Below are 23,990 nucleotides of genomic sequence, written 5' to 3'. Positions count from 1 at the left end.
GCCATCTCTCCAGGATACCAGCTACACTAAGCTAAGAGAGAACTGTGAATATGGTGAAACGGCCAGTCAAGCTCCCAGGCCCAGCACACTACTGGGAGGGAAACAAAAGTCACTCGAGATTTTGTTGTGATGTCTGAAAGTTTCTGTAGAAGGTATATCCTGTAACTTGGGAATTTGGCAGTAAGTTCATAGGTCAACGTTTTGCCCACTCACCTTGATAGCTTGTCCAAAGAATCCTTTCCCAAGTACTTCACCATGTGTCAGATCACAGGGCCGGAAGATCTGCTGGGAATAGCTGGAGGAGGAGCGCAAAGATTCAGAGCGACTGATGTCACGGCTCAGAATGAGAGGTTCCTTTGGGGAGCTGGGTCCAGGAGACTTGGAAATACTGTTACTTCGCCTGGAGAGTGAAAGCAACTGGAAGATTAGGTCAGCTGCAAGGAAGGTCTATTACCCTAGATGAGTGCATGCTAGTAACCATCCAGCTCACTAGCTTCCCACAATTCTGCAAATGTGGAAGGTGCTGCAGAATGTACCCAATGCTGCAGAGTCACTTCCAGTGTTCAATTCCTGAGTGAGCCAACAGCAATGTCAATGCTGGCAAGCCTCCACAGCTGCACATCTCTATCCATTTGAATTTTGACTTCCACCTTACAAGGAACAACTCCTGATCGTTCTGAGCAAGGGATTCAGGTGTCGTGGAAGTGATACGGGATGATCTGGAATTTTTTTAAGATGAAGAAAGTTGGTGGGGCAGAGGACCCCAGTATGGGGAGGGCAGGTTTTCTAACACTGAAGACCCAAGCCTCACTTAGCAGGGGCCAGTCCCTGAGGGGAAAGCTCTCATCACAGCCATCTAAGCCTGGCAGAAATCTGACTTTTCAATTTCAAGTGTTAGCAGATTTAGAAACCACAATTCATCCTTTATCAGTCTAAACACTATTAAACAAGCCAGCCCGAAGGGGAGGCCATAGAGAATGACTGAAGGGATCTGCAACATCGTCTCCTGGGCAATGCTTCATTCCAAGCTTGGCTTGGCCATGACTCAGTCATCTGCAATTGCAAGACTGTGCATTGTACAAGCCCAGGCTCTAGGGCATGCTAAAACACACAGCTGGATGAGAGGTGACAGGCTGTGGTGGTATTCTCATAGTCTAGGAAAAAACAGTCATTCCTCAGAATTTGCAGCTGCTACTCTAGAAGCACTAGCCGCAGTGCAGTTTTCCTAGGGTTTGGTACCTGAGGGATCGCCTGTTCAGTGTTCCTTCCAGATTCCCCTTAATGTCCAAAGGGGAAATGGAGCGCGAGGTGGTGGTGGTGTTTACATGGGTGGGGAGCCTGGAGTCCAGACGCAGTCTGTCCAGTCGCTGAGAGACAGGGTCATGTTCTATGAGCAGCTGAAGCGTCTGGCTTGTCCTGCGAATCAGGTCCTCCACCTGAACACAAATCCAAGGGCAGAGTAAGAGCCTTTGAAGGGGACCATTGTAAAAACATGAAGACACCTGAATGTCCTTTAGGCTAGAATCTACAGTGCCTCAATGGGTCACTGTGGCTGTGGTTTAGTTACACACAATATAACTGTCCACCACACCACTCACAATCTAGCAACATGTAGCTCTTCATTCTAGCTAGATCCTCTTCTGCTCTGATCAGCAACAAGAGACCCAGCTCACTATTTTTCTGGAGTGAGGCCACGTTCTTCTTGGACTTGCTTTCTTCAGTGTATGTAGATTGGGGTAGGCAATCTATGGCACAGGTGCCAAAGACAGCACACAAGCTGATTTTCAGTGGCACTCACTGCCTGGGTCCTGGCCCCTGCTTGGGTCCTGGGTGGCTCTGCATTTTAATTTAATTTTAGATGACGTTTCTTAAACATTTTAAAAGCCTTATTTACTTTACATACAACAATAATTTAGTTATATATTATGGACTTATAGAAAGAGACCTTCTAAAAACATTAACATGTATTACCGGTATGCGAAACCTTAAATTAGAGTGAATAAATCAAGATTAGGCACACCACTTCTGAAAGGTTGCCGATCCCTGATGTAGATCATGCCTAACACTGATCAATACACTTTTATAAGGGAAATGTAAAGCTACCCAGGTGTCTAACCCAGATTTAATTATTCTGCTTTAGAAGAGAAGGCTCAAAGTATTAGCTAACACCAACAGCAGACAAAAAGTGTTTGTCTAGCGACCGAAAGGGTAGCCTAATATTGTGCACCGAGTTACCTTGAATGTGATTAGCTGTATAAAGCATTTAATATAGTAAATGTAGACAAATCTGTCACTTGCTACACCATACACAGCTTCTAGATACTGTCTCACTTGACCATGCCTGGCAGCTGTCCTCTCTCAAAACAGGTCTTCCAGATGATATATGTACTCTGCCTTCAACTCAGTCATTTGGTCCAACTCCTTCCCTTTGAGACAACTTGAAGTCCAGGCTTCTTTAACCACCTACCAATTGTTGATGTACACCTCCCCTATTCTAAATCACTTCCTAATTTACCCTCTTCAATGGAACTTAGATGCTGACTCCAAAGTAAGAGGCAGCAAAAGCTTAATTCTTGAATTCACAGCCAGTGGATTGTACTGTAGTACAAATCAATGACAGCATTACAGCTCCATGCAATAGGCATCGCTATGGGGGAAGACTGTAAAAAAGTCCCAAGGTAGAAGAGGGTAGGGGGAGAGAAGGGGAAAATCAGTCTGGAGTATAGACTTCAGGATTACTCAAGATAAAACTATACCTACTTCCTCCACTTGTAATGTGCGAATAGGGACTCCATTGATTTCCAGGATCCGGTCTCCAGAGTGGATGGCATTTTGGACATCTGGGCTAATGTGTCTTCTGTTGACTCTAAATGAAAGGAAAGAGTCATGCTGAAGAATCTTCCTAAACACAGATTACCAGAAGTTCAATGGATCTCTACTTCCCAGCAAGCGTTCTTCCCTTTTAGGATCCAGAAATCAGTGAAGTGTTCTCAGTCTGCTAATGTGAGATACCACCAAGCTGTGATGGCAAGCATTCTGAGGTGCCCAGACCTCCACAAGCTCGGCGAATAAAGGATCTTCTCATATACCCACAGGAAAAGGAAGCAAACAGTAGCCAAGCCATAGGGAAAGATAACTAGTTTCTTTATTTGTTATGGCTATAACCCCATAAGTGATTTCTGGGCAGTGGAGAATCCCTGCCCTGAATCACAGTTTAAGTTAGCCATAACAATGTAGGAGAACAAAAAAACTGCCCAGCCAAGAAACACTCATGGTTTCATTTGCATCTCATTCCTACGACATGTGGTCACTGAATGAGAAATTCCATTTCAGCAACTGGAGAGATTCTCAGAAATAAAAGTTAGTCAGAAGCTCCCACTTTCCTTTGCCCAGATACCTCTGCACAATTACTGAATTGTGAACAGCTAATGCAGCTATTATGGCCTCTTCATACTCACTCTTTCACCTGGACACTGGTGGCATAGCTGGAGCAGCCACCTTCGACAGCCACAGAGATCCCTCTCTTGCCATCAGTGGCTGCAGGCATAGAGATGAGGGTCAGCGTGTATGGTAGCTGTTCACGCAGAGATTCAGTGGAGAGAGTTTCTATCATTGGCGTCAGCACAATCTGGTTATGGCATTTTCCACTACAGAAAGAACAGAGGAGAGTCACTGGCCATTTCCCATCCCTTCTTGCCAACCTATGTAGCCGGATCCTAAAAGGTTGGAACAATGCTATTATCATCAACTATCAAGGCTTCAAGCAGTGCTCCCTGAACCCTAGAAATGTACTTGATCATTCCATTCTGGTGTTTACAGATTCAGATTCCATGGCCAGAAGTGATCACTGTGTTCATCTAGTCTGATCCCCTGTAAAACCAAGATGATACAACTTGCCCAAAATAATTCCTAGAACATACAGGATGTTTTTCTAAACTTTATCTCTATTTGAAAATAGTCAGGAACGAAGAATCCACCACTCTCGTGGTAAATTGTTCCAATGGTTAATTACTCTCACTATTTACACCTTATTTCCAGTCTGAATTTGTCTAGCTTCAGCTTCCATCCATTGGATCACATCATACCTTCCTCTGTTAGACTGAACAGTCCATTATTCTATGTGATCCTCATGCAGATACTTATAATCAAGTTACTCCTTAACCTCTTCTCTATTAAGAAAGATTTAGATCCTTCAGTCCATCACGATAAGGCAGGCCTGGACAACTCGTAAAGCGGCAAGGGCCATATTACTCCAAAGAAAACAGCTGCTGAGGGCCAAAACTCATCGGCCCCCCCAAAATACACCCCCCCCAGCACCACCTGCCCCACAGAAACAAACCCTCCTTCCCCAGTGCTGCCCTGCCAAAACAGCGGTATTGAACCTTGGTAATGTTATAATGGGCCACTAAGGTAGTATAAGGTCATGGAAAAATGCCTTTTTGTTAGAAGTAGAATAAGATCTTCCCCCCACTGTGTCATCAATTGCCCTGTTGAATGAATGAGGCATGAATAAGGAAGGCAGCACCTCCAGACAGCTGCAACCCTTGGAGAGGGGATGGGAGCCAGACCAGATCAGGCCCAATGCTGCTATAGGGACGCCTCCACGGATGTAATGGGCCAGTGGTAGCCACTCCATAGTTGTAAGTTAGGATCAGTCTGAACTAAGATCCATTTTTAACTTCCATGTAACTTCTCCAAAAAATTACCAGAGTCCCTGAGCTCTCCTAGGCCAGGTAGGATTTGTCTGGGAGGTTTGGTAACCTTCAGAAAAGGGGTTTTGCAATTATGGTATTTCACAAATATCCATCATTCCCTTTCTGAACATTTTCCTAGCTTCCTGGCCCCAAACACCAGGTGTCTGGCTGAGTCAGACAGGGGCCTCTGGGTGTTACTGGGGGAATCACAAAGACCTGTGTCATGTTTGTAACACTGACTCTGTAAATTATTTAAACTGCCCTTCTGCTGAGTCCTGGCTCTGCGGCAAGGGCTGCTCTGCAGAAGAAGAGGTGGGGGCCTGGATTGGTGGGATGTGGCTAGGATTCTTGGGCGCAGGGCAGGCGGGGTGGTGAGGAACAGGGAAGAATGATATGGCTGTGGGGCTGGATCCCTGAACTCTTCATTTCTAGACGGTCCTGCCTGTGGGTTTTTAGGGAAGTTGTCAAGTATTTCTAAGTGAGATTTGTTGATGGGCTTTTAACTGGGCTCCTCTAAAATTTACAGCTTAACTCTTCAGCTAATGAAGTAGTTTGGATTTATGTGCAGTATGTCATAGTTCTCTCTTCTTTAACACGGGGATGGACATTTGATTTGATCCTGTCCTCACTTTGCCTTTGCACTGCTGAGGACAGACTTGGCTGCAAGGTTCCCAAAGTGTGGTGGGATTGAGTCCAGAGAGCTGGGTGTGTGCACATGGGGCCAGCTTCTTCTGACTGTGAGATAGAAAGAAGCTAAATATACATTTAAACATCCTCCTAAGGTGGCTTTTCCATGGAAGCCGTGGCTGCAGTGACGACAGGCACATGAACCCATGAGGCAGTCCCTGCATTAACCAGTTTTCCACACTATGAAAAAGTTGAAGAACCTCTGATCCAAACACAGCAGCCTGTCTGGTCCTGGGATTAGCAGTGATTTCCTCCAGAGACTGTCAAGCCTTAAATGACCCAGTTTTCTTTACCAGCCTGGGGCAGTTACTTGATCATTTGGGACTGTTAGGGGCATTCTGCCATTTCCCTCTCCCAATTGCCCCTCCCCCCCCCCACTGCCCGCCTGCTCGCTTCTTCGCCCCCTCCACTCACCTCCTCACCCCCCCCCACTGCCCACCCTCTCACCTCCTCATCTCCCCTCTCCCCCACCAGCTCATCTGCCCCCCCACTTCACCCCCTGCTCGCCTCCTCATCCTTCCTCACCCGCCGCCAGCTCACTTGCGTGGCCTCTTACCTTCCACTGCTGGCTCACCCTCACTCTCCAGCCTGCCACTGACCCCTTGACCACCTGGCCGGCCAGCCAGCCATTGGCTTGCCTACTCACCCCCTTGCGGGCCGCACAGTGAACCGATGTGGGCCACATGTTGTGCAGGCCTGCTATAAGGCATGTATTATGATCCTTTAATCATTCTCATGGCTCTTCTCTGAATCCTCTCCAGTTTTACAACATCCATTTATGTTTAAGCCACACAGACCCACTAGACAGATTGGGGAAGTGATTTGCATGTACAGCAGACAATGGAGAGCACAGTACCACAGGATCGTTTTAGCAGGACAGCAATGGAGTGTCATGTGTCTGATCTTACCAGTAGAGTGTGGAGTGTTGTACTAGCGCATACGTGTCTCCATCTTCAATGATGACTTTGCAACTCATACAAGCAAAGCATTCGGGATGGTACTTGTATTCTCCAGCCACCTACACAGACAGGCAGAGGAAGTTCTCATCAAGGAGGGAACACTGTTAAAAAAGGGGCTTGGGGAAGCAATAACTGCACCTATTAACAGTAAATCTACATGGACTCCAAGATTAAGCAGCGTTAAATACTGGATAGAGCAATGCAAATCCAACCTGCCTTTCCTAAATCCCCTCCCTCTCTGCCTTGGTTACAATACACTGCTCTGAAACAAGTGCATCAACCTAAGACACTGAATGTGGCCCAGGTAACCCTCCTCCCCATATATTTGGTAGTGCTGCTAAAATTTTTTAGCCTGGAGCAAAGTAGGTATATGAGCGAATACTAGACTCCCCACTAGTTATGATACAGGTAAGAGTAAATGTTAAGCCTTAACTGAAATCTGAGAGATGATTTTGCAAGACTAGTATTAATGCACAAGATTCAGCTACTTCCACCAGCTACCAGAAAGCAGAGATGAGTAGTCTAATGGGACACTTAAAAAACTGGCTTGTTCATATTCCTAGTTTGCAATAGTTCTTATATGAGACCCTTCCCTACTGAGGGAATTTTGGCAAAAATTCCATTAATGGTGAGAATTCATCTGCACTATGTTCACTAGCAGATGTCAGTACTGCCTCCAGAGTAGCGTTAGTTAGCTGGTACACAATATACTGCTTTTATTTAGCCTACCTAAATATTGGATACTTTTCATTATTGGCAAAGATTGATTTAAGAGGGTTAGGATTTCCTTGTTCGTGGGATATGTGAGGCAGGACAATATTGTGTTACACCTAAGCATGCGAGAGGTGCTCAATCATTTAGAAATGCCTGAGGGACCCTGGCTCTGCAGCCAGCCACTCGAGGGCTTGGAAAGCTATTTTTAGACATGGTCCCATTTTATTATGTAGCTTCAGAAATGCTTCAGTCTAAGCCTACATCTACACTACAGCACTGTAGCACTTCTGGTGAAGATGCTCTAAGCCAGGGGTTCTCAACCTTTTTTCTTGTTGAGCCCCCCTGCAACATGCCATAAAAACTCCACGGCCCACCATTACCACAACAACTGTTTTTCTGCATATTAAAAAAAAAGGGCCAGCATTAGGGGGTAGCAAGCAGGGCAATTGCCCAGGGCCCCACCAAGCTCAATTGCTCAGGCTTCGGCTTGAGCCTTGGGTGGCGGGGTTCAGGGTCCCGGGCTTCGGCCCTGCATGATGGGGCTTCAGCTTTCTGCCCTGGGCCCCAGAGATCTAACACTGACCTGCTTGGCAGACCCCCTGAAATCTGCTCACAGCCCCCAGAGGGATTATTCACACCCCTGAGCGACGTAAGTTATACTGAAGTAATTTGTAGTGTAGACATAGCAAAAGACTGCAAACTGACAATTGCAGCCTTTCGTAAGGCACTGGATACGAGGCTAACTGCTCTAGAGGAACTTGAGTATCAGGCAACAGCAGAGTCTCAGTTCCCTGAACATAAACTTTCACTGATGCCCAGCTTGGGGGCAGGATGGGAAGTGTTTTGCCTCATCTTGTTCAGTTCTATGCATTTCAGCTGCTTGCCATCTTCCCCAAAACGTGCCTGGTCAGGGGCGGCTCTAGGGATTTTGCTGCCCCAAGCACGGCAGGCAGGCTGCCTCCGCAGGCACACTTGCGGGAGGTCCACCGAAGCCGCAGGACCCTCCGCAGGCAAACCACCAGAGGTAGCCTGCCTGCTGCCCTTGCAGCGCCGGCAGAGCGCCCCCCGCAGCTTGCCGCCCCAAGCACGTGCTTGGCATGCTGGGGCCTGGAGCCGCCCCTGTGCCTGGTCCTCACACCCCTCCTTCACAAGTTGGCCTATTTAAGGCCATCTGCATCCCAACAGATGCATAGATCATGCATACTTTCAACACTTCATATCAACAGTTGAATTCTAAGACTAAAACCCCCAGTCTGCTGCAGTTAACAGGCCTGGGAAGAAAGAGACATAGCAGAGTCCTTACCATCACAGGTCCAGTCATCAGCAAAGAGCAGCCATGGCAAGATTCCCCAAACTTCCCCCAGTAGTCTTTGTGACAATAGAGCTTCCCATCCTTCTCATAGTACCAGTTAGTGAGGGGGTCCTGACATTCAGAGCACCTAGAAGATGACAAAGGGACACGGCTAGCAACAATTCATCATGGACTGCCCCGTAAGAGTTAGTTTTCCTCCAGCCACAGTGTTTAAAAATCACCCCAAGCAGAAGGAACTCTGTACTGAGCAGGAATTCTGCTCTTGATTTTTTTGCGTAATACATTATCCTTCAAAGAATGAGCTTCACAAGACATTTACCCTTTTAAGCTCAATGTTTATTCACAGAGTGGTGGATGCTGCAGGTCTTCTCTCTCCTTCCTCATGCTGATAACTGACCCCAAGGAAACATTTGGTACTTCTAGAACATCTTCCAGCCAAGGGTTTCAATGCACTTCAGACATAAATTTAGCCTTAAAACCCGTGTGAAGCAAGCAAGCAGACAAATATAATCAGCCTCATTTTACAGATGAATAAATAAGCACAGGATTGAACAATTTGCTGAAAAGGAAAATCTGCAGCAAAAATACTAAATTAAATCCAAATCTGCAGGCTCCTTGTGCTGCTCCTTAAGCACATTACTGTTATGTTCTTAGCAGACGCACTGGAGTAGAAAGCAAGATTTTTCTTTTAAATGTTCCTTCCCCCTTCCCTCAGTTTGCATCATGTGACTTTAATTGAGCTAGGCGGCCTGTACAGGTGGTGGTGTTGCTGAAAAATGCATACTGAACACTCCCTGGGGCCCAGGGCAGTACACATTCAGCCCTCAACCTGAGAAGCAAGACTAGCCATTCACATGATCATGCACAGCACTAGACAGATTAAGAGAATACCTTGAATCATTTAGGAGTAGCAATGGCTTTGCTAACATGATATTTTCCTTAAGATCCGTAAGGCAAGCATTGGGCAGCCTCAGAATTAGTAATGGGATAAAATCTTATCCAGGCTGGTAGTGACCAAAACTATCATCTACTTGGTGTCCCTAGCCTCTGTTTGCCAGAAGCTGGGAATGGGCAACAGGGGATGGATCACTCGATCATTACCACATTGTTCTTTCCCTCTGAAACACCTGGCATTGGCCACAATTGGTAGACAGGATACTGGGCTAAACGGACCTTTGATCTGCCCCAGTATGGCTGTTCTTATGTACTTGCAGTTTTAGTCCAATTCACAACAGGTATGTCTATAGCACTATTGGTATTGACTGACTCCCTTGGCAAAAGGAGGGGCCAAAGACGGAAGGCTAATCTACACTTAAAACACTACAGGGGCACAACGGCAGCAGCCCTGCTGTAGCATGTCAGTGTACCCACTCATTATGGCAACAGGAAGGGTTCTCCCATGACTATAATTAATCCATCACGTGGAGAGGTGACAGCTAGGTTGACAGAATAACTGTCAATCTAGTGCTGTGTACACCAAGAGTTAAGGCATGTTAACTACATCGCTCAGAGGTATGGTTTTTTACATACCCCTGAGCAGTATAATCAGTCCACCTAACTTTTCAGTGTAAACCACCCCTGAGATTATGGAAACAAATACTCTCTCACCTCCTAAAGATAATCTTCCCAGGTCATTGGGAAGGAAGCTACTACAGTCATCTTGCAGATAGACTCAGACCCATCAATGTCATTCTGTCATCCTTCACACAAGCACTACCTTAACACACTTCCTGGAAGTTTAAGTTAATTTGTGCTAAGCTTCCACTGGGGAATTCCAGGTAGTAGAGATAAGATTGGAATGTGCATACACCGAGAGGAGCACCAGATTTTGCCTCAACATGGAAATCCACTTTCATTCCAATTCACATGGATGCAGAACGAACAAGGTGAAATTGCTTACAGATAGCCAGTGGTTTGAGGGAAGTAACTTCATTAGTAACAGGTATTCGGAGCTATTTCCCCCACTATGGATGAATAAACTCCTCCTCCCAAACTAGATTAATAGTTCATGAATGTTGAGAAAGTAGAGATTCTCCCAGCTTGGGGAGCTGCAAATCCTTTTCCCTCATGAGGGGATAGAGCGTTGATATGTGCAATAGGCCCTGCCAATTTCATTAGTAGGAGGAGAGTATTTGAGCTTTAAGATGGACAGTGCATTTATTACAACCTCCAGACCTGGGGCACTTCAAGAGTTACACCCTCATAATGGTATGCATACACTCCACTTGCAGGGCATTAGAACAATGTCTTTCCTTCAACTGCTAGCCTTTGGCTTTCGTTTGCTGTAAGCATCCCTCGTTGAATGATCTAGAGGATGGGCGGGAGAAGAGCAAGTAGTGACTAACAGCAACACACTGCAGGAATATCTAGTTTAACACCAGCAAACAAGATCCTTCAGAGTTATCCCACCTCCATGTGTATGCCTGTACCAGTGTGTAAACTGAGAGCTCAATTACAGCTTAAAACAAGCAAAGCTCCATGATCAGACCTGCACTTGAGAGGGAAACAGTAATATTGGAGGGGACAGGAAACACTGACACAGCCACTTAAAAATTATACCCAAGTGTTGAAAATACCCAGCAAGGTCACAATTCAGAGACCACTTTTCCTTCATGTAATTCCCCAGTTTCAGTAAGAGCAACATGGCTGCAGCTCCAGGCAGTGTTCTGCTGCTCCCCTGGTATTACTTAGGGTATGGCTGCATTTACAGCCATACAGCGCTGATGCGGGAGCGCTCCCACGGCAGCGCTTTGAAGTGCAAGTGTGGTCGCAGCAGCAGCACTAGGAGAGAGCTCTCCCAGCACTGCAGGTACTCCACCTCCCCGTGGGGATTAGCTCCCAGCGCTGGGGCAGTGTTTACACTGGCGCTTTGCAGCACTTGAACTTGCTGCACTCAGGGGTTTTTTCACACTCCTGAGAGAGAGAAAGTTGCAGCGCTATAAAGCGCCACTGTAGCCAAAGTCTTAGACTGGACCCACTGTTAAAGTTTAGGCGGATATAGCTATATTATTCAGGGGTGTGAAAAATCCACACCCATGAGTGACCTACATATGCTCACTTAAGCCCCGATGTAGACTTGATGGAAGAATGTATCCGTCAACCTAGCTACCATTGCTTGGGGAGGTGGCATTTCCACACTGATGGAAAAACCCCTTGTGTCACTGTAGGTTTCATCTACGCGATGGGGTTATGCTGGCTATGCTGCCATAGTTTTATGCCACTATAGTCAACACTACAGGGACATGATCTTAAGGAGGGGGCCTACAAGGTGCTCCCCTACCTTCCCCATACCACTTTAGCAATTGATCCCAACCCTATGACACCAGTTTGATTAGCAGTTTCTACCAGCAAATGGGAACTCTGGACACTTGCAACACATCCATAGTAAAAGGAAGGTGAAAGGGGTTGAGTCTGTAAGCAGTCAGCTCTTTGCTATGTGATTAAACAAATCAGGGCAAGATAAATTTGCAGCTAAAGGCTCAACACCCCACCCAGAACAATGAGGCAACAATAAGCGTGTCAGGTCCCAGAGACAGAAGACTTTGTTCAACGGTGCTAACCGGCTGCCTCCGTCATGAGTCATTGTTGGCAAGAAGAACCTCACTGAACAACACACCGCAACGCAGCTCCTTCTGCCACCATTACCCTTTATATAGTCTAACAAGGAAGATGCTTTAGATTTCTCTAAATCTGAAAGTTTGTACACAGTATAGAGCTGGTCACCAGAACCAACCCTTTGACTAAAATCCATGTCCTTGGCCAGGCTACAGAGGCACCATATGACCCTCAAGTCCCCAGTTGGAAAGATTAAGAGAGGAGCTTTACTCATGCAAGATAGTGGGACAAACTCCCCTCCATCTCACTTGATGTGCGTCAACTGAGCATTGTTCGTTTATGGGTTCATCTTTCTAGGCCACGACATCCAGAAGCAAGGCAGATTTCACTCTTCTGCTCAGGATATGGACAATGGGAAGGTCTAATCCCAGATTTACTTTTCTCCACCGTGTTCAGAGAGTACCCAAAACATGACTGATTCCTTGGAGACTGGAAACCACCACAGCTTACATCTGATCATGTCCCCTTGCTGGCTGGCTGCTGCTAATAACCCCACCAAGTTCAGGCAGGTTCTCTTCTCACTCCATCAGGTACGACGTTTGAGCCCCAGGTAAGGAAAGTAAATCTCCATGAACAGTTCTTAATCAGTTCATTTTTCTGGAGCTGCAGAGCACCTCTCCAAACATGGGATCATGTTTGCCAAGATTCACAGGGGCTGGAACTAGAGGTGCTGCTTGAAGCGATTTCCCTCATGTAGAGCAGGGGTGGCCAATTTGTGGCTTTTCAGAAGTTAACATGCAGCTCCTTGATAGGCACTGACTCCAGGGTTGGAGCTATAGGTGGCAACCTTCCAATGTGCTTGCGGGGGCGGTGCTCATTGCTCAGCCACAGGCCCTGCCCCCACTCCACCCCTTCCTGTCCCCTCCCCTGAGCCTGCTATGGTCTCGCTCCTCCCACTTCCCCTCTGAGCCTCCTGCATGCCACAGAACAGCTGATCGGGAGGTGGGGGAGGCGCTGATAGGCAGGGCTGTCAGTGGGCAGGAGGCACTGGGGGAGCTGATGGGGGCTGCTGATGTATTACTGTGGCTCTTTGGCAATGTAAATTGGTAAATTCTGGCTCCTTCTCAAGCTCAGGTTGGCCACCCAATATAGAGGGTTTACAGTTTGGTTCAATGGCTTTCAACACCCCCTTTATACAAATTGTTCCAGCATCCTTGACAAGATACTTGATTTTTGGACATGGTTAACGGTGAGGATACTTATCTACTCCTGTAGTGGCAAAGTAGGAGATGAGGGCTGCAACAATCCTCTAGGCTTAACAAGGGAAGGTCTTCACTGCACATGTGAAATTCCCCCATCCGCAAACCAGAAGACCAAATATGTTCTTGAAGAGCACAGTCACTTCTCCACTAAGTGTGAAAATCCAACACTACTGGGGTTTAGATGAACAAGGTTGGCTTGGGGCAACACAACAGGCTGCCAAGCGAATAGGTGAAGTCAGTTTGGACACTGAGCTCCCACAGCTTAGGAACATTGTGGGAGCAGCATGTTCAAACCCCAGGGGAATAGATGATACTTCAAGTGTTCTAGGGACTGATGGAGCAATGTTGGCGGGTATCCAAAGGAGCTGCAACCACCCCTACTCAGAGGAAGGGTGCCATAACATGGGCCTTATGGAGGGGGAAAGAGCTGGGTTCTTAGGGATCCCCATACCTCCTATATTTTTCTAAAGAAATTCAAGAGGCTTTGATGCTGCCTTTGCCATCACTTACAACCATGACATGTGAACAGAGGCTTTAAATTGGTAGCTCCTACCTACTCATTTAATGATGCCACAGCCCTGCATTTAAAGGCATCTGAGGGCTTGTCTACATCAGAAAGTTGCAGCGCTGGTGAGGGAGTTACAGCGCTGCAACTTAGGAGGTGTACACATCTGCAGGGCACCACCAGCGCTGCAACTCCCTGTTTGCAGCGCTGGCCGTACTCCCGTTTTGTCTCGGGTGTAGAGGATCCAGCGCTGGTGATCCAGCGCTGGTAATCAAATATAGACACTTACCAGCGCTTTTCTTGACCTCCGTGGAATAAGCAGGTATCCCAGCATACCTGAGGAAGCCTCTGGTAATCAAGCTGGTCTCCTTCCCCGGTTTGCTCTCGCGTTCCCCGAACCCCGAGCAAGCAGGTCTCCTTCCCTGAGGTTTGCTGGGTGGTTCCGGGAACGCGAGAGCAAACCGGGAAAGGAGACCAGCTTCGCCGCGGTTTGCTCTCGCGTTCCCCGAACCCCGAGCAAGCAGGTCTCCTTCCCTGAGGTTTGCTGGGTGGTTCCGGGAACGCGAGAGCAAACCGGGAAAGGAGACCAGCTTCGCCGCGGTTTGCTCTCGCGTTTCCCGGAACCACCCAGCAAACCGCAGGGAAGGAGACCTGCTTGTTCGGGGAACGCGAGAGCAAACCGCGGCGAAGCTGGTCTCCTTTCCCGGGTTTGCTCTCGCGTTCCCCGAACCACCCAGCAAACCGCAGGGAAGGAGACCTGCTTGTTCGGGGAACGCGAGAGCAAACCGCAGCGAAGCTGGTCTCCTTTCCCGGGTTTGCTCTCGCGTTCCCCGAACCACCCAGCAAACCGCAGGGAAGGAGACCTGCTTGTTCCGGGAACGCGAGAGCAAACCGCGGCGAAGCTGGTCTCCTTTCCCGGGTTTGCTCTCGCGTTCCCCGAACCACCCAGCAAACCGCAGGGAAGGAGACCTGCTTGTTCGGGGAACGCGAGAGCAAACCGCGGCGAAGCTGGTCTCCTTTCCTGGGTTTGCTCTCGCGTTCCCCGAACCACCCAGCAAACCGCAGGGAAGGAGACCTGCTTGTTCGGGGAACGAGAGAGCAAACCGGGAAAGGAGACCAGCTTCGCCGCGGTTTGCTCTCGCGTTCCCTGAACCTCCCTTGAAGCCGCCCAACAGCGCTGCAGTGTGGCCACATCTAACACCACTTGCAGCGCTGGTTGCTGTAAGTGTGGCCACTCTGCAGCGCTGGCCCTATACAGCTGTACTAATACAGCTGTAACAACCAGCGCTGCAAAATTTTAGATGTAGACATGGCCTGAGCTGCTTCCATGGCAATCGTATAATCAAGAACACTAATCTATAGTGACAGCCAGACAGAAGTGTGTGCCACTCCATGCTCAATTTCCTCCCTTCCCCATCCATCATTCCTAAGACTCTAGATAACTTTGTTAAAGCCATATTAAAATGACCATTTATTGAATTATTTTACAAAATATATAGTCCTTTAACAGCTGCCTCTGCGAGGCTGCATCTTTTTGTTTACCTCACATGGGAGTGAGGGGGAAGAGGCAGCAAGAGAATTAGTGGCCCCGGAGGAGGGCAGGTTTTTCACATGAAGTTGACACTCACAGATGTAACTGACCTGCATACCCAAACCCCACCACATCCCATTCAGTCCCTACGCTTTAGGCATACCTCCCAACATTTGAAGTAGTCAACGCAGGATGAGTTCTGCCTCCAGGGAGTAAGAACTGCAGAGCAAGCCTGCCCCACCGTCACCCTATAGCACCATTCAAAGCCCAGCTGCTCATCCCCCCACCCGGGGAGCCAGGCCAGGCCAAATCAGAGCAGCACGGACTCCACAGGCAGTGGCCAGGTCAGAGTGCCCAGAGCAAAGAGCCAAGCCCACCCAGCCAAGCCCACTCAGAGCAAGGAGCCAAGCCCATCCAGCCCCAGCCATTTCAACTGTGATGGGAATTTTATGGGTCAAAGTGGAACAGTCACAACTCCAGAGATCTGCTTTAGGGTTCCATGGTACTTGGAAAATAGGTCACATCTTGGTGTGGATCTGGGTGTTACTGTGTCCATGCTGCTGAGTTCTGCAACTGAGCAGGCCCAGAGATATCAGAAACTCTCACCTGCAGTCAATTTGGTTTTGGAGGATGCTAAATGGATCAGATAACAACAAGAAACCAACTTGACCAACCGTGAGGGGGAAAATTCAGCTCAAAGGCAAAGGCTCCTTTACATCTAAAAGGAAGCCAGTATCTTAATGAAGAGAAACCTCACACTAACACTGAAATGGCTGCACCCTCTCAGTAAAGGCCACTAATGGATACCCCTCGTGGATCACCAGGTGAAGTGGGTTAACCCTATACCAGATATGGTGCCCAAATAGCAACTGTGAAAAATCAAGGTGGGGTGAGGTGTAATAGGTGCCTATATAAGACAAAGCCCCGAGTATCAGGACTGTCTCTATAAAAATCAGGACATATGGTCACCCTTATACCAGGTCTACATCTCCCAATGGTAGGAAATGGGTTTTTAGAAGCCTGCCTGTGAAGTTAGGTCTGTCCTGTCTAAACTGGCCAGCCCTTGTTCCACATGAGATAGGAACTTCAGTCTTGAGGATTTTAAGACTGTTTTAAGCATTTTCCCAAGCCTTACTGGCCAACACAACTATGTTTGCAGGACCAATTTCTAACTTGGCTGGCTAACATGGAGAAACTAGTGCAATTAAGGCCTTGCTCTGCAGCCATCTCCTTCCTCAACCCTAAGTCATTTAAATGGATTGAAGTTGAACATTCAGACAAACAAAAGGGGTTAACCTAAGCAAAACATCTGAGATAAGAGCTCATTCCAAGATAACAGGCGTTTACTGTAACTATTTATTGCCTGCAAATCACTTGATTTCATTCATTAAACATGGTCACACCCTGCTGCCTATGGATTACATTACCTTCCCAAACTCCTCCCAGTGAGGAGCACATGGCACTCAATGACCTCATTCTGTGTCATTCCCATAAACACATACTGTCTCCCTTTCTACATCTCAGGAGCTTTCCATAAAATCCTATTCTTTCTGGCTGCTGCCTGGGAGGCAGTGAGGAAGCTGACGTTTATGGTTTCAATCTGAAAGGGAGCCTGCCAGTACACACTTAGGCTGTGCACATAGGCACAGCATTACTGAACAGATATGCACACATGCCACACCCTCTTATCAATAAGAACATGGCTACAGATTAGCTTTCAAGAACTCTGCCTAGTCCCCCCCCCACAGTTCACAAGTCATAGAGCTCCTAGCTTCAGCCCTGCTGCTCCCCACACACAAGCAGCTGAAGTTCATTCCGAGAACCTCAAACAGCAGGCACCCAGGACAACATTACAGGGTGCCAAGTGGAGACAAGGCCCGGAGGGAAATAATCTGGGAGCAAAAAACTTACCGAAAGGGATCCTTGGGAGTGAAATAAGCTGGAGCAGACAAGTAACTTCCCATCTTCAAGCACTGGATAAACCGGCTCCGTCGCAAACCTGTCCAACTGCCTGTGAACAACTCCACTTGGCCAGCATGGCAGCTGGAAGGTCTCACTTCACCTTGTGCTGATTCAGGCTCCTGTCCCCTCTCTGAAACTGCCTAAGGAGTGCCAGGTCTCTCAGCCACTCACTTCTTTTCAGATCTTTCCTCGCTCCCATGGCTGTAACTATCTCCTCCTCCTCCACTGAGCAGCAAATGCACCCTTGGGTGGGATAGCGTCACCACTAACCTTGCTAAAATTCAGACATTCTTGTGTGGGAGCTGGTAGATTTTGCAAGAACAAACTGCTGTCAAGTTAGTTTTTCCTTCTTTGGTTCCACCCCCGAAGGCGGGAGGGGAGGAGGAGTCATCCTTTACAAAAGGAACATGGGTGGTTAGAAGCACCAAGGAAATAGACCCCTTTCACCAGGGGTGGAGCTGTGATCCAGACTCCAGAGAGAAGCCATGTGACACACACCCTGAAAGGTTTGAAATTTCTATTACAATAAAAGCCAGGCATATGACCACAAAGCTCCTCTCGGCACAATGGTACTGATACTGAAGTCAAGCAAGGGCAGAATCAAATACAGAGTTAAGCCTCTGCTTATGTCAGATAAATGCTTATCGCAGTTTCCTAGATCACAGTGATGTGTGCACATCCCACCCTTTACAGTCCCTCCAACCTGCTTATTGATTCTCTGCTGCACAGGGCCCTTCATTCTGAGGAAGGCTAATCTGCCCCCAAAGGTACAGCCTTGACTGCCTCAGAGCAAAAAGACGACCAGGCTTGGCAGTTTAACCCAGCCCAGGGCTCCTCAATGGCAGTGCAGAATGTAATATTAAAAAACAGGTCAAAGATTGGTTACTCTGAGAGCAAACAAGTCACTCGATCCTTGACTTAAACCTGCAACTGCTGCACAGCCAAACTGCTTCAGCCTGTTCTGCCTTGTCCATGCCACTGCCTGAACAGTGGACAGAGAGTTCTACTCAGAGTCTTGGTCTACCCAACACAAAGCACTGGTGTTTGTACAACGCTCTGTTGAGTGGCTAGCCTGTTACACATGCCACTGCTGCTATTAGCCCTCCCACATTTGTGCAGTCAGTAAAACCTGCCATTCTCACAAGTCTCAAAACCCAGCCATGCACCAGAGATCTAAGTTCCCTGATTTGCTCTGACTGAAAATCCTCCATCTCACACAGCTGGCACTCTGCTCAATGGAGGCACTGGCTGCAGGTTTGACAGCTGTGGCTGGCTTTTCAACTCCACTAGAGAGCCAGGCACCTAATTTTTGTAAAGAGAAGATGCAGCTACATTTATGGGGAAAAGGAACCTGAAACGGTCAGTTTCTCCTACTCAGTTTCATTTTTAACATAGACTTAGACAGTGCAGAAAGAACCAGGGCTGTAAAGCGTGATGCAGCCATCAATTCTGATGCAGATCTAATTCCTTCTGACATTTCCGACAGCTTCACTGCAAGCAGCAATGCTGTGAGTCTGTGTCTAGGAATGCATTCCTTTCTCCCACATTCTCCATACATTGTGTGCTGAAAGCGGGCCAGGGCTCACATCCCAGTGCCCTCTTACTATAAACACACAACACACCATGGAAAATTGGAATGCCCCTCCTCCCACTGCATATCACCTCCTGATAAAAGCAGTCCCCTTAATGCTGCTGTCACAGGCTGAACCCCCTCTATGGTCGAGTCCACGTGACCCTGTAAATCTCAGCTCTTCAGACCTTTGAAGATTTATCCAGAGATGTGATAAGGAGCCTACTAGTCTGTGAAAGAAGCCAGCAGATAAAACCCAACTTCAAAGTAATAAAAGCCACCCAGACAGATAAGAAACTGGGAAGAGATTTTTGTCTGGGGTTTCCTTAAAGCCAATGGACATATAGTCAATCTTCTATTTAAACAGGAAACATCTTATCAAGAAGATAATTCTACTTTTGAAACAAGTCCTAGCCATCAGGCAGCAGCAGTTACTCCACCCACAGAATTCTGTGAACAGAGTTACTTCCCTTCTCAATTGTTTTATCACTCAATTATGAACATTACAGCTCTGATAAAAGGGTTTCTCTCAAAGAGGTGCTAATCTGTTTATTACACATCTCAGGTTTTAGATCTGAACTCCTGATCAGAACCACTAATCCTCCTCAGGTAATTTGGCGGATACCATTAATCTCTGCTGGACAAACAAGTTGCACTAAAGGTGAGCACATACAAGAGTGAAGAAATTCCAACGTTAACATTCCCACAGCTAAATTACGTTGGCCACCATGCATTGTGGGGTTTTGTGGAAGGGGCCAACATCTCCAGCATGTGCATTTTTGAAGTCTAAAAAAAAAAAAAATACAAGACTATTTAAGATCTAAATAATACTCATTGGTGGCCTTAGAGCAGTGGTCCCCAACCTTTTTCATCTGGTGGGCGCCAAATGACGAGCCACAGAGGATCGGGGCAGCGGACAAGCATCCGCCGAAATTCCGCTGACAAATGGCAACGTCAATAGGCGTCGCTGCCGAAATGTGACCGACAAGCAACGTCATCCAGAGGCGTTGCCGCTGGAATATCGCAGAAAATCGGCGGCATTTCGGCAGTGACATCTCTGGATGACAGCTTGCCAGCGGCATTTCAGTGGATGCTCACCCGTGGCCAGTATGCGGGTGCACTTGGATGCCCCGGTGGGCGCCATGGTGCCTGCGGGCGCCACGTTGGGGACCCCTGCCTTAGAGCATCTGTTTGCAAATTGAAAATTGTATCTTTTTATCTGGTTTAGACAGGTTGTCATGAATTCTGTGTTTCTCCTGCAAGATTTGGAGACAGAATGCACTAACAAACTTGCCACAACAGGGGCTGCTTTCTTTACAATGTTTTTAGACATCTGACATTAACTGTTGTAAGAGAAAAAGAAGCCTGAACTCTGGCCTTGACAGGTAAAACGAAAACTTCCATTTACAAATCAATTCCATCTTAAAAATCACTTTCCTGGCTCCCCACTGGTTCATTTTAAATTTAGGAACTCAAGCAGATTTTTATGTTTCAAGGGTCTGGTTTTTTTTGTTGCCGCCATTTTAACACTGCAAAATAACTGTCTTGGTGTATTTAAAGCAAGCTGTATACAGATAATTGCAGGGGCTCCGAATGGCAAGAGTTACATGCTGCACATTCTCAAATGCTCTGGTTTTTAAAGTGGCACTTGAGATGCCAGGGGTGGTAGTGAACAGGCATGGACTGAGACTCCTCAGCACTTAGCCTATATGATACGCAGATCACTGTCCATGCACAGAGGGGCACTTCAGTTCATTCATGGGACTGGTAGAAACTGGGGAAGGAGGAGGAGATCTGAGCAGGCTTGGCATCTACCAGGCAAATGAGGAGGCAGTAGTGTGCCTTTTTTCCTTGTCCTGGAGGCACTCCAAGTATCTTGATGCAGACCCAATACCTCCTTGTACTTCCAAGGCATTTACAACACAAGATGTGGCTGGTGGGGTCACATGGTATAATGGAAGCTGATCGCAGTGATCAGCTATTGAAATATTTCAATAGCATCCGAGTGAAACTCCTGCAAGCAGCCATACCTCTCAAACTGTACAAAAAAGGAGAATGAAGTACTGCACATTTACCATGTTATTGCCTATCGCTTCTAACTTTAAAACATAACATTCTCAAGCCGGGACAGTGACAGCTCCTCATAGGGGTACATAGATAAGCATGATGCACTAAGAATGAGCATCTGAAATAAGCAGCAACAGATGGATCTTCCTCGTCACCACCACCACTCACTTGCCGAATTCAAAAAGGCTAAAAAGCTTCCTGAATGTATTTATCTGTATGCTAAGGAGCAAGCAAGATAAATTCTGTAATTGTCTATTACATATGTTTCTGGGAAAAGCAACATCTCTTTGTAAACAGTGCACATCTCTAGTAACAAAATGTGCACTAACACCACTGCCCTCGTGCTTCAGGGGCTTCCCAACCCATAGCTTTTGTCTATTTAGATTAAATTTTTCAAGCAACCCTTGGTTGCATTTGTTTGTAAACCACCATGCACACTTTGGGAACAGCGAGTAATGACTTTTGATGATAATGCCCTAGAAGACAACCTGAAAGTAAAAGCTCAGAATGGAATATCCAACTCTACCTTATACAGAGTGGCCATCAAGATTCTGCGGCAGCTTACACACTCCCTGAGGAATTCTAACTATTCAGAAGACAGACTACCTGCAAAGTGCTTCATTGTTTTTCTAACTCCAATGAAAACTCAGGGCGACCTGTGGGCAAATGAGCACTTAGGAATGGTTTCTCTCTAAATCCGATAGCCAGAGTGAGATTCAACAGCTGAATACCCCATCCACTGCGGAGACATCTCTAAGGAGAGACTCCCATGAGGATGAGTGGATAAAGCATTGACCTTTCAACCCTGGAACTCTACCAGGTGCTTACTGTAACTGCCAGAATATGTGGATGGAGTGGGGGAAGGAGGGGAGAAGAGAAGCAGAAGGATAAGAAGTGGGTAGAGATGAAAAATGATGCATTTTGTAACTGCCTTTCATTACAAGGAACATGATAAATCTCAGCCCCAAATGCATCTGCAGCGCACACAACCCCGGCAGTATTCACAAGCAAACAGCAAAAAGCAGGCCATAGAAAGCATTAGATACCTGTCTCACGTTTTAAACTGCACTGCTATAGTCTTCAGTTTGAATCTAAGGCACAAAATGTAGCACATTAGCCTTGGAACCATCTGAAATCCTAATCCTGTCCACACAGAATTTAAAATAAATAAATACAATCTATTTGACCACTTGTCAGTGGAGGGTAAGCAGATTTTCTTGGAAAGTGTGGAGTTTTAAGTCAATTTCTGCTAAATTTAAGCACTCACTTAAAGTTTCTACTTCCAAGATGCAGTGGTGTCTTCCTGTTTCTGCAGAAAGACAACTTCAGAACCTATTCTGCTGCTCAGAGCTTTCCCCAATGCAGAGTGAGATAAGACTGTCAGTTCACTTTTTCATTCAGAATCCTATCAAGAATGTTGCAACTTTACACTGCTCCATGGGATAGCTATGACGTACAATGGAGGCATGCACTAGACAACTACTCAAAAAGTGAGGTTGCCATACAATGCTATCCCCTCAGCATGGTCACAGAGATGTGTTGCTGTCCCTACTAGTAGACAGCGTTAAGACATGGACATGATTGTGACAAAACTGTACTAGGAGCTCCCTCCCCCACCCTGAACTTTCCGGAAGGAGGACAGTCAAAGGATGCAGAGTGCTGTAGTCTCTCTATCACAAAAGTGTTTATCATCTCTTTTAAACCACAGAACTCATTTCAGATGGCCAGCTCACTACATTCCCTCACCTCTGCCTCCCATTTCTGCTCACCCACCACTCTCATCCAAACACATGCAATATCCCTCTGGCAAACGCAATTGTTTATACAGAAAAGCAATATCAGCGATATTTTTTGCTTTAGTATGATATTTTCAGCCAAGAACAAGGAAGGGAAACTAGCATCAAGTAACTGGCACAGGCCATTAGAAGCCTGATATTTCATCTACTGTTGATCAGAGGGTAAGCCATCTACCTTAAGGCTATACCATGGAATAAAGTCACACTCTGAAGGCAACAGAACTTGTGTTCCTATGTGGCTAGGGTAGGAAGTTTAATTATGCCCAAACACAATTAAACAGATGTTCCTTCCAGTAATCCTACTGATAATTCAGACATAAGCATCAGCAAGAAGGGGACATGACCATGCCTATTCAGATACTCCTGAAATCTAAAGGAAAGCCTGACAAATGGAAACCTCGGCAAGACCCTATGTGGCTAATGCCCCTGGGACTGAATCTCAGTGGTGGCTGGGGACATCTGGAAGCAGAAACAGGTGGAAACAGCCTTATGCAAAGGCATATTTAGAGGGGACAGATGCCTCTCCTAAAGAAAATCAGCAAATAACTTAGTAGGTTCAAGCAAAAGCACTAGCTAGCCAACAGACAATTTAAGATGTCCAAGGTACATATCAAATACGAATTGTTCACTTTGCTCTCCAGCCATACCTAGAGAAGATACAGAATCTACGGACACAGCCTGTGCATGCTATTCAAGAAAGGAGGAAAGTGACAGTTTAAATCCTCAGAGAGATGCACAAGCGTCAGCAGCTACCAGCTTGAAGTGTGATCAGAAGTCTAGCCTGACTGAAGATAAACAAAGCTAATAGGCCTGGAGAGGTGCCAAACTGCATGATGGAAATTATGTGCCAGGCGACAAAGTCAGCTAATCCACAGGAAGCCTGTAAACAACTCTCCACAAGAGCTGCCGGAACTCTCAGCTACCAGTCTTCCTACCAGTAAAGGCCTTTTAAAAGTTTGACATTGGGATATTAAGCACAAGATTAGAGACATGCTGAGCTACAGAGCAAGAGGAGAAAGGGCGAGTCAGTCAATTAAACCTGGAATTTGTTGTTTCAGTGTACAGCCCCACCCTGGAACAAGAAGAAAGAGAATGGCAGTTTCCTTGACTGTAGTTTCTCACAGTGTAGCCTAGTTCAGCACGGTAGCGTAATCAAGTGTTGTAGCCAGTCAAGGGCACAAGGCAGTAAGGGAAGCACAACATTAGTTAGACTCAGGGTATGGCTACACTTACAGTTTTGCAGCGCTGGTAGTTACAGCTGTGTAGGGCCAGCGCTGCAGTGTGGCCACATTTACAGCACTTGCAGCGCTGTTGGGAGTGGTGCATTGTGGGCAGCTATCCCACAGAGCACCTTGTCCCATTTTGGCGCTGTGGCT

At 46.9% G+C, this 23,990-nt stretch overlaps 1 protein-coding gene across 3 annotated transcripts in view; it reads right to left on the bottom strand.

Annotated features, from left to right (window-relative positions):
* Positions 1 to 23,990, bottom strand: part of LOC127034602 (E3 ubiquitin-protein ligase RNF185) — a 71,177-nt gene that overhangs the window by 14,213 nt on the left and 32,974 nt on the right. For 2 of the 3 annotated variants that reach the window (XM_050923594.1, XM_050923595.1), the window contains 6 exons: positions 8,358 to 8,493; positions 6,290 to 6,399; positions 3,459 to 3,647; positions 2,761 to 2,866; positions 1,240 to 1,436; positions 214 to 400 (listed from right to left, as the gene is read on the bottom strand). In XM_050923594.1, the coding sequence (XP_050779551.1) occupies positions 214 to 400; positions 1,240 to 1,436; positions 2,761 to 2,866; positions 3,459 to 3,647; positions 6,290 to 6,399; positions 8,358 to 8,493 (925 nt within the window). Of the gene's footprint in view, positions 1 to 213; positions 401 to 1,239; positions 1,437 to 2,760; positions 2,867 to 3,458; positions 3,648 to 6,289; positions 6,400 to 8,357; positions 8,494 to 17,130; positions 17,621 to 23,990 lie in introns of those variants that run through there. The other variant, XM_050923596.1, reaches the window with a different exon arrangement.

Source organism: Gopherus flavomarginatus, chromosome 15 (genome assembly GCF_025201925.1).
Source record: "Gopherus flavomarginatus isolate rGopFla2 chromosome 15, rGopFla2.mat.asm, whole genome shotgun sequence".
Taxonomy (NCBI): Eukaryota; Metazoa; Chordata; order Testudines; family Testudinidae; genus Gopherus; species Gopherus flavomarginatus.
Note: the sequence above shows the minus strand (reverse complement) of the source record. Positions and strands in the feature narration are given on the sequence as shown.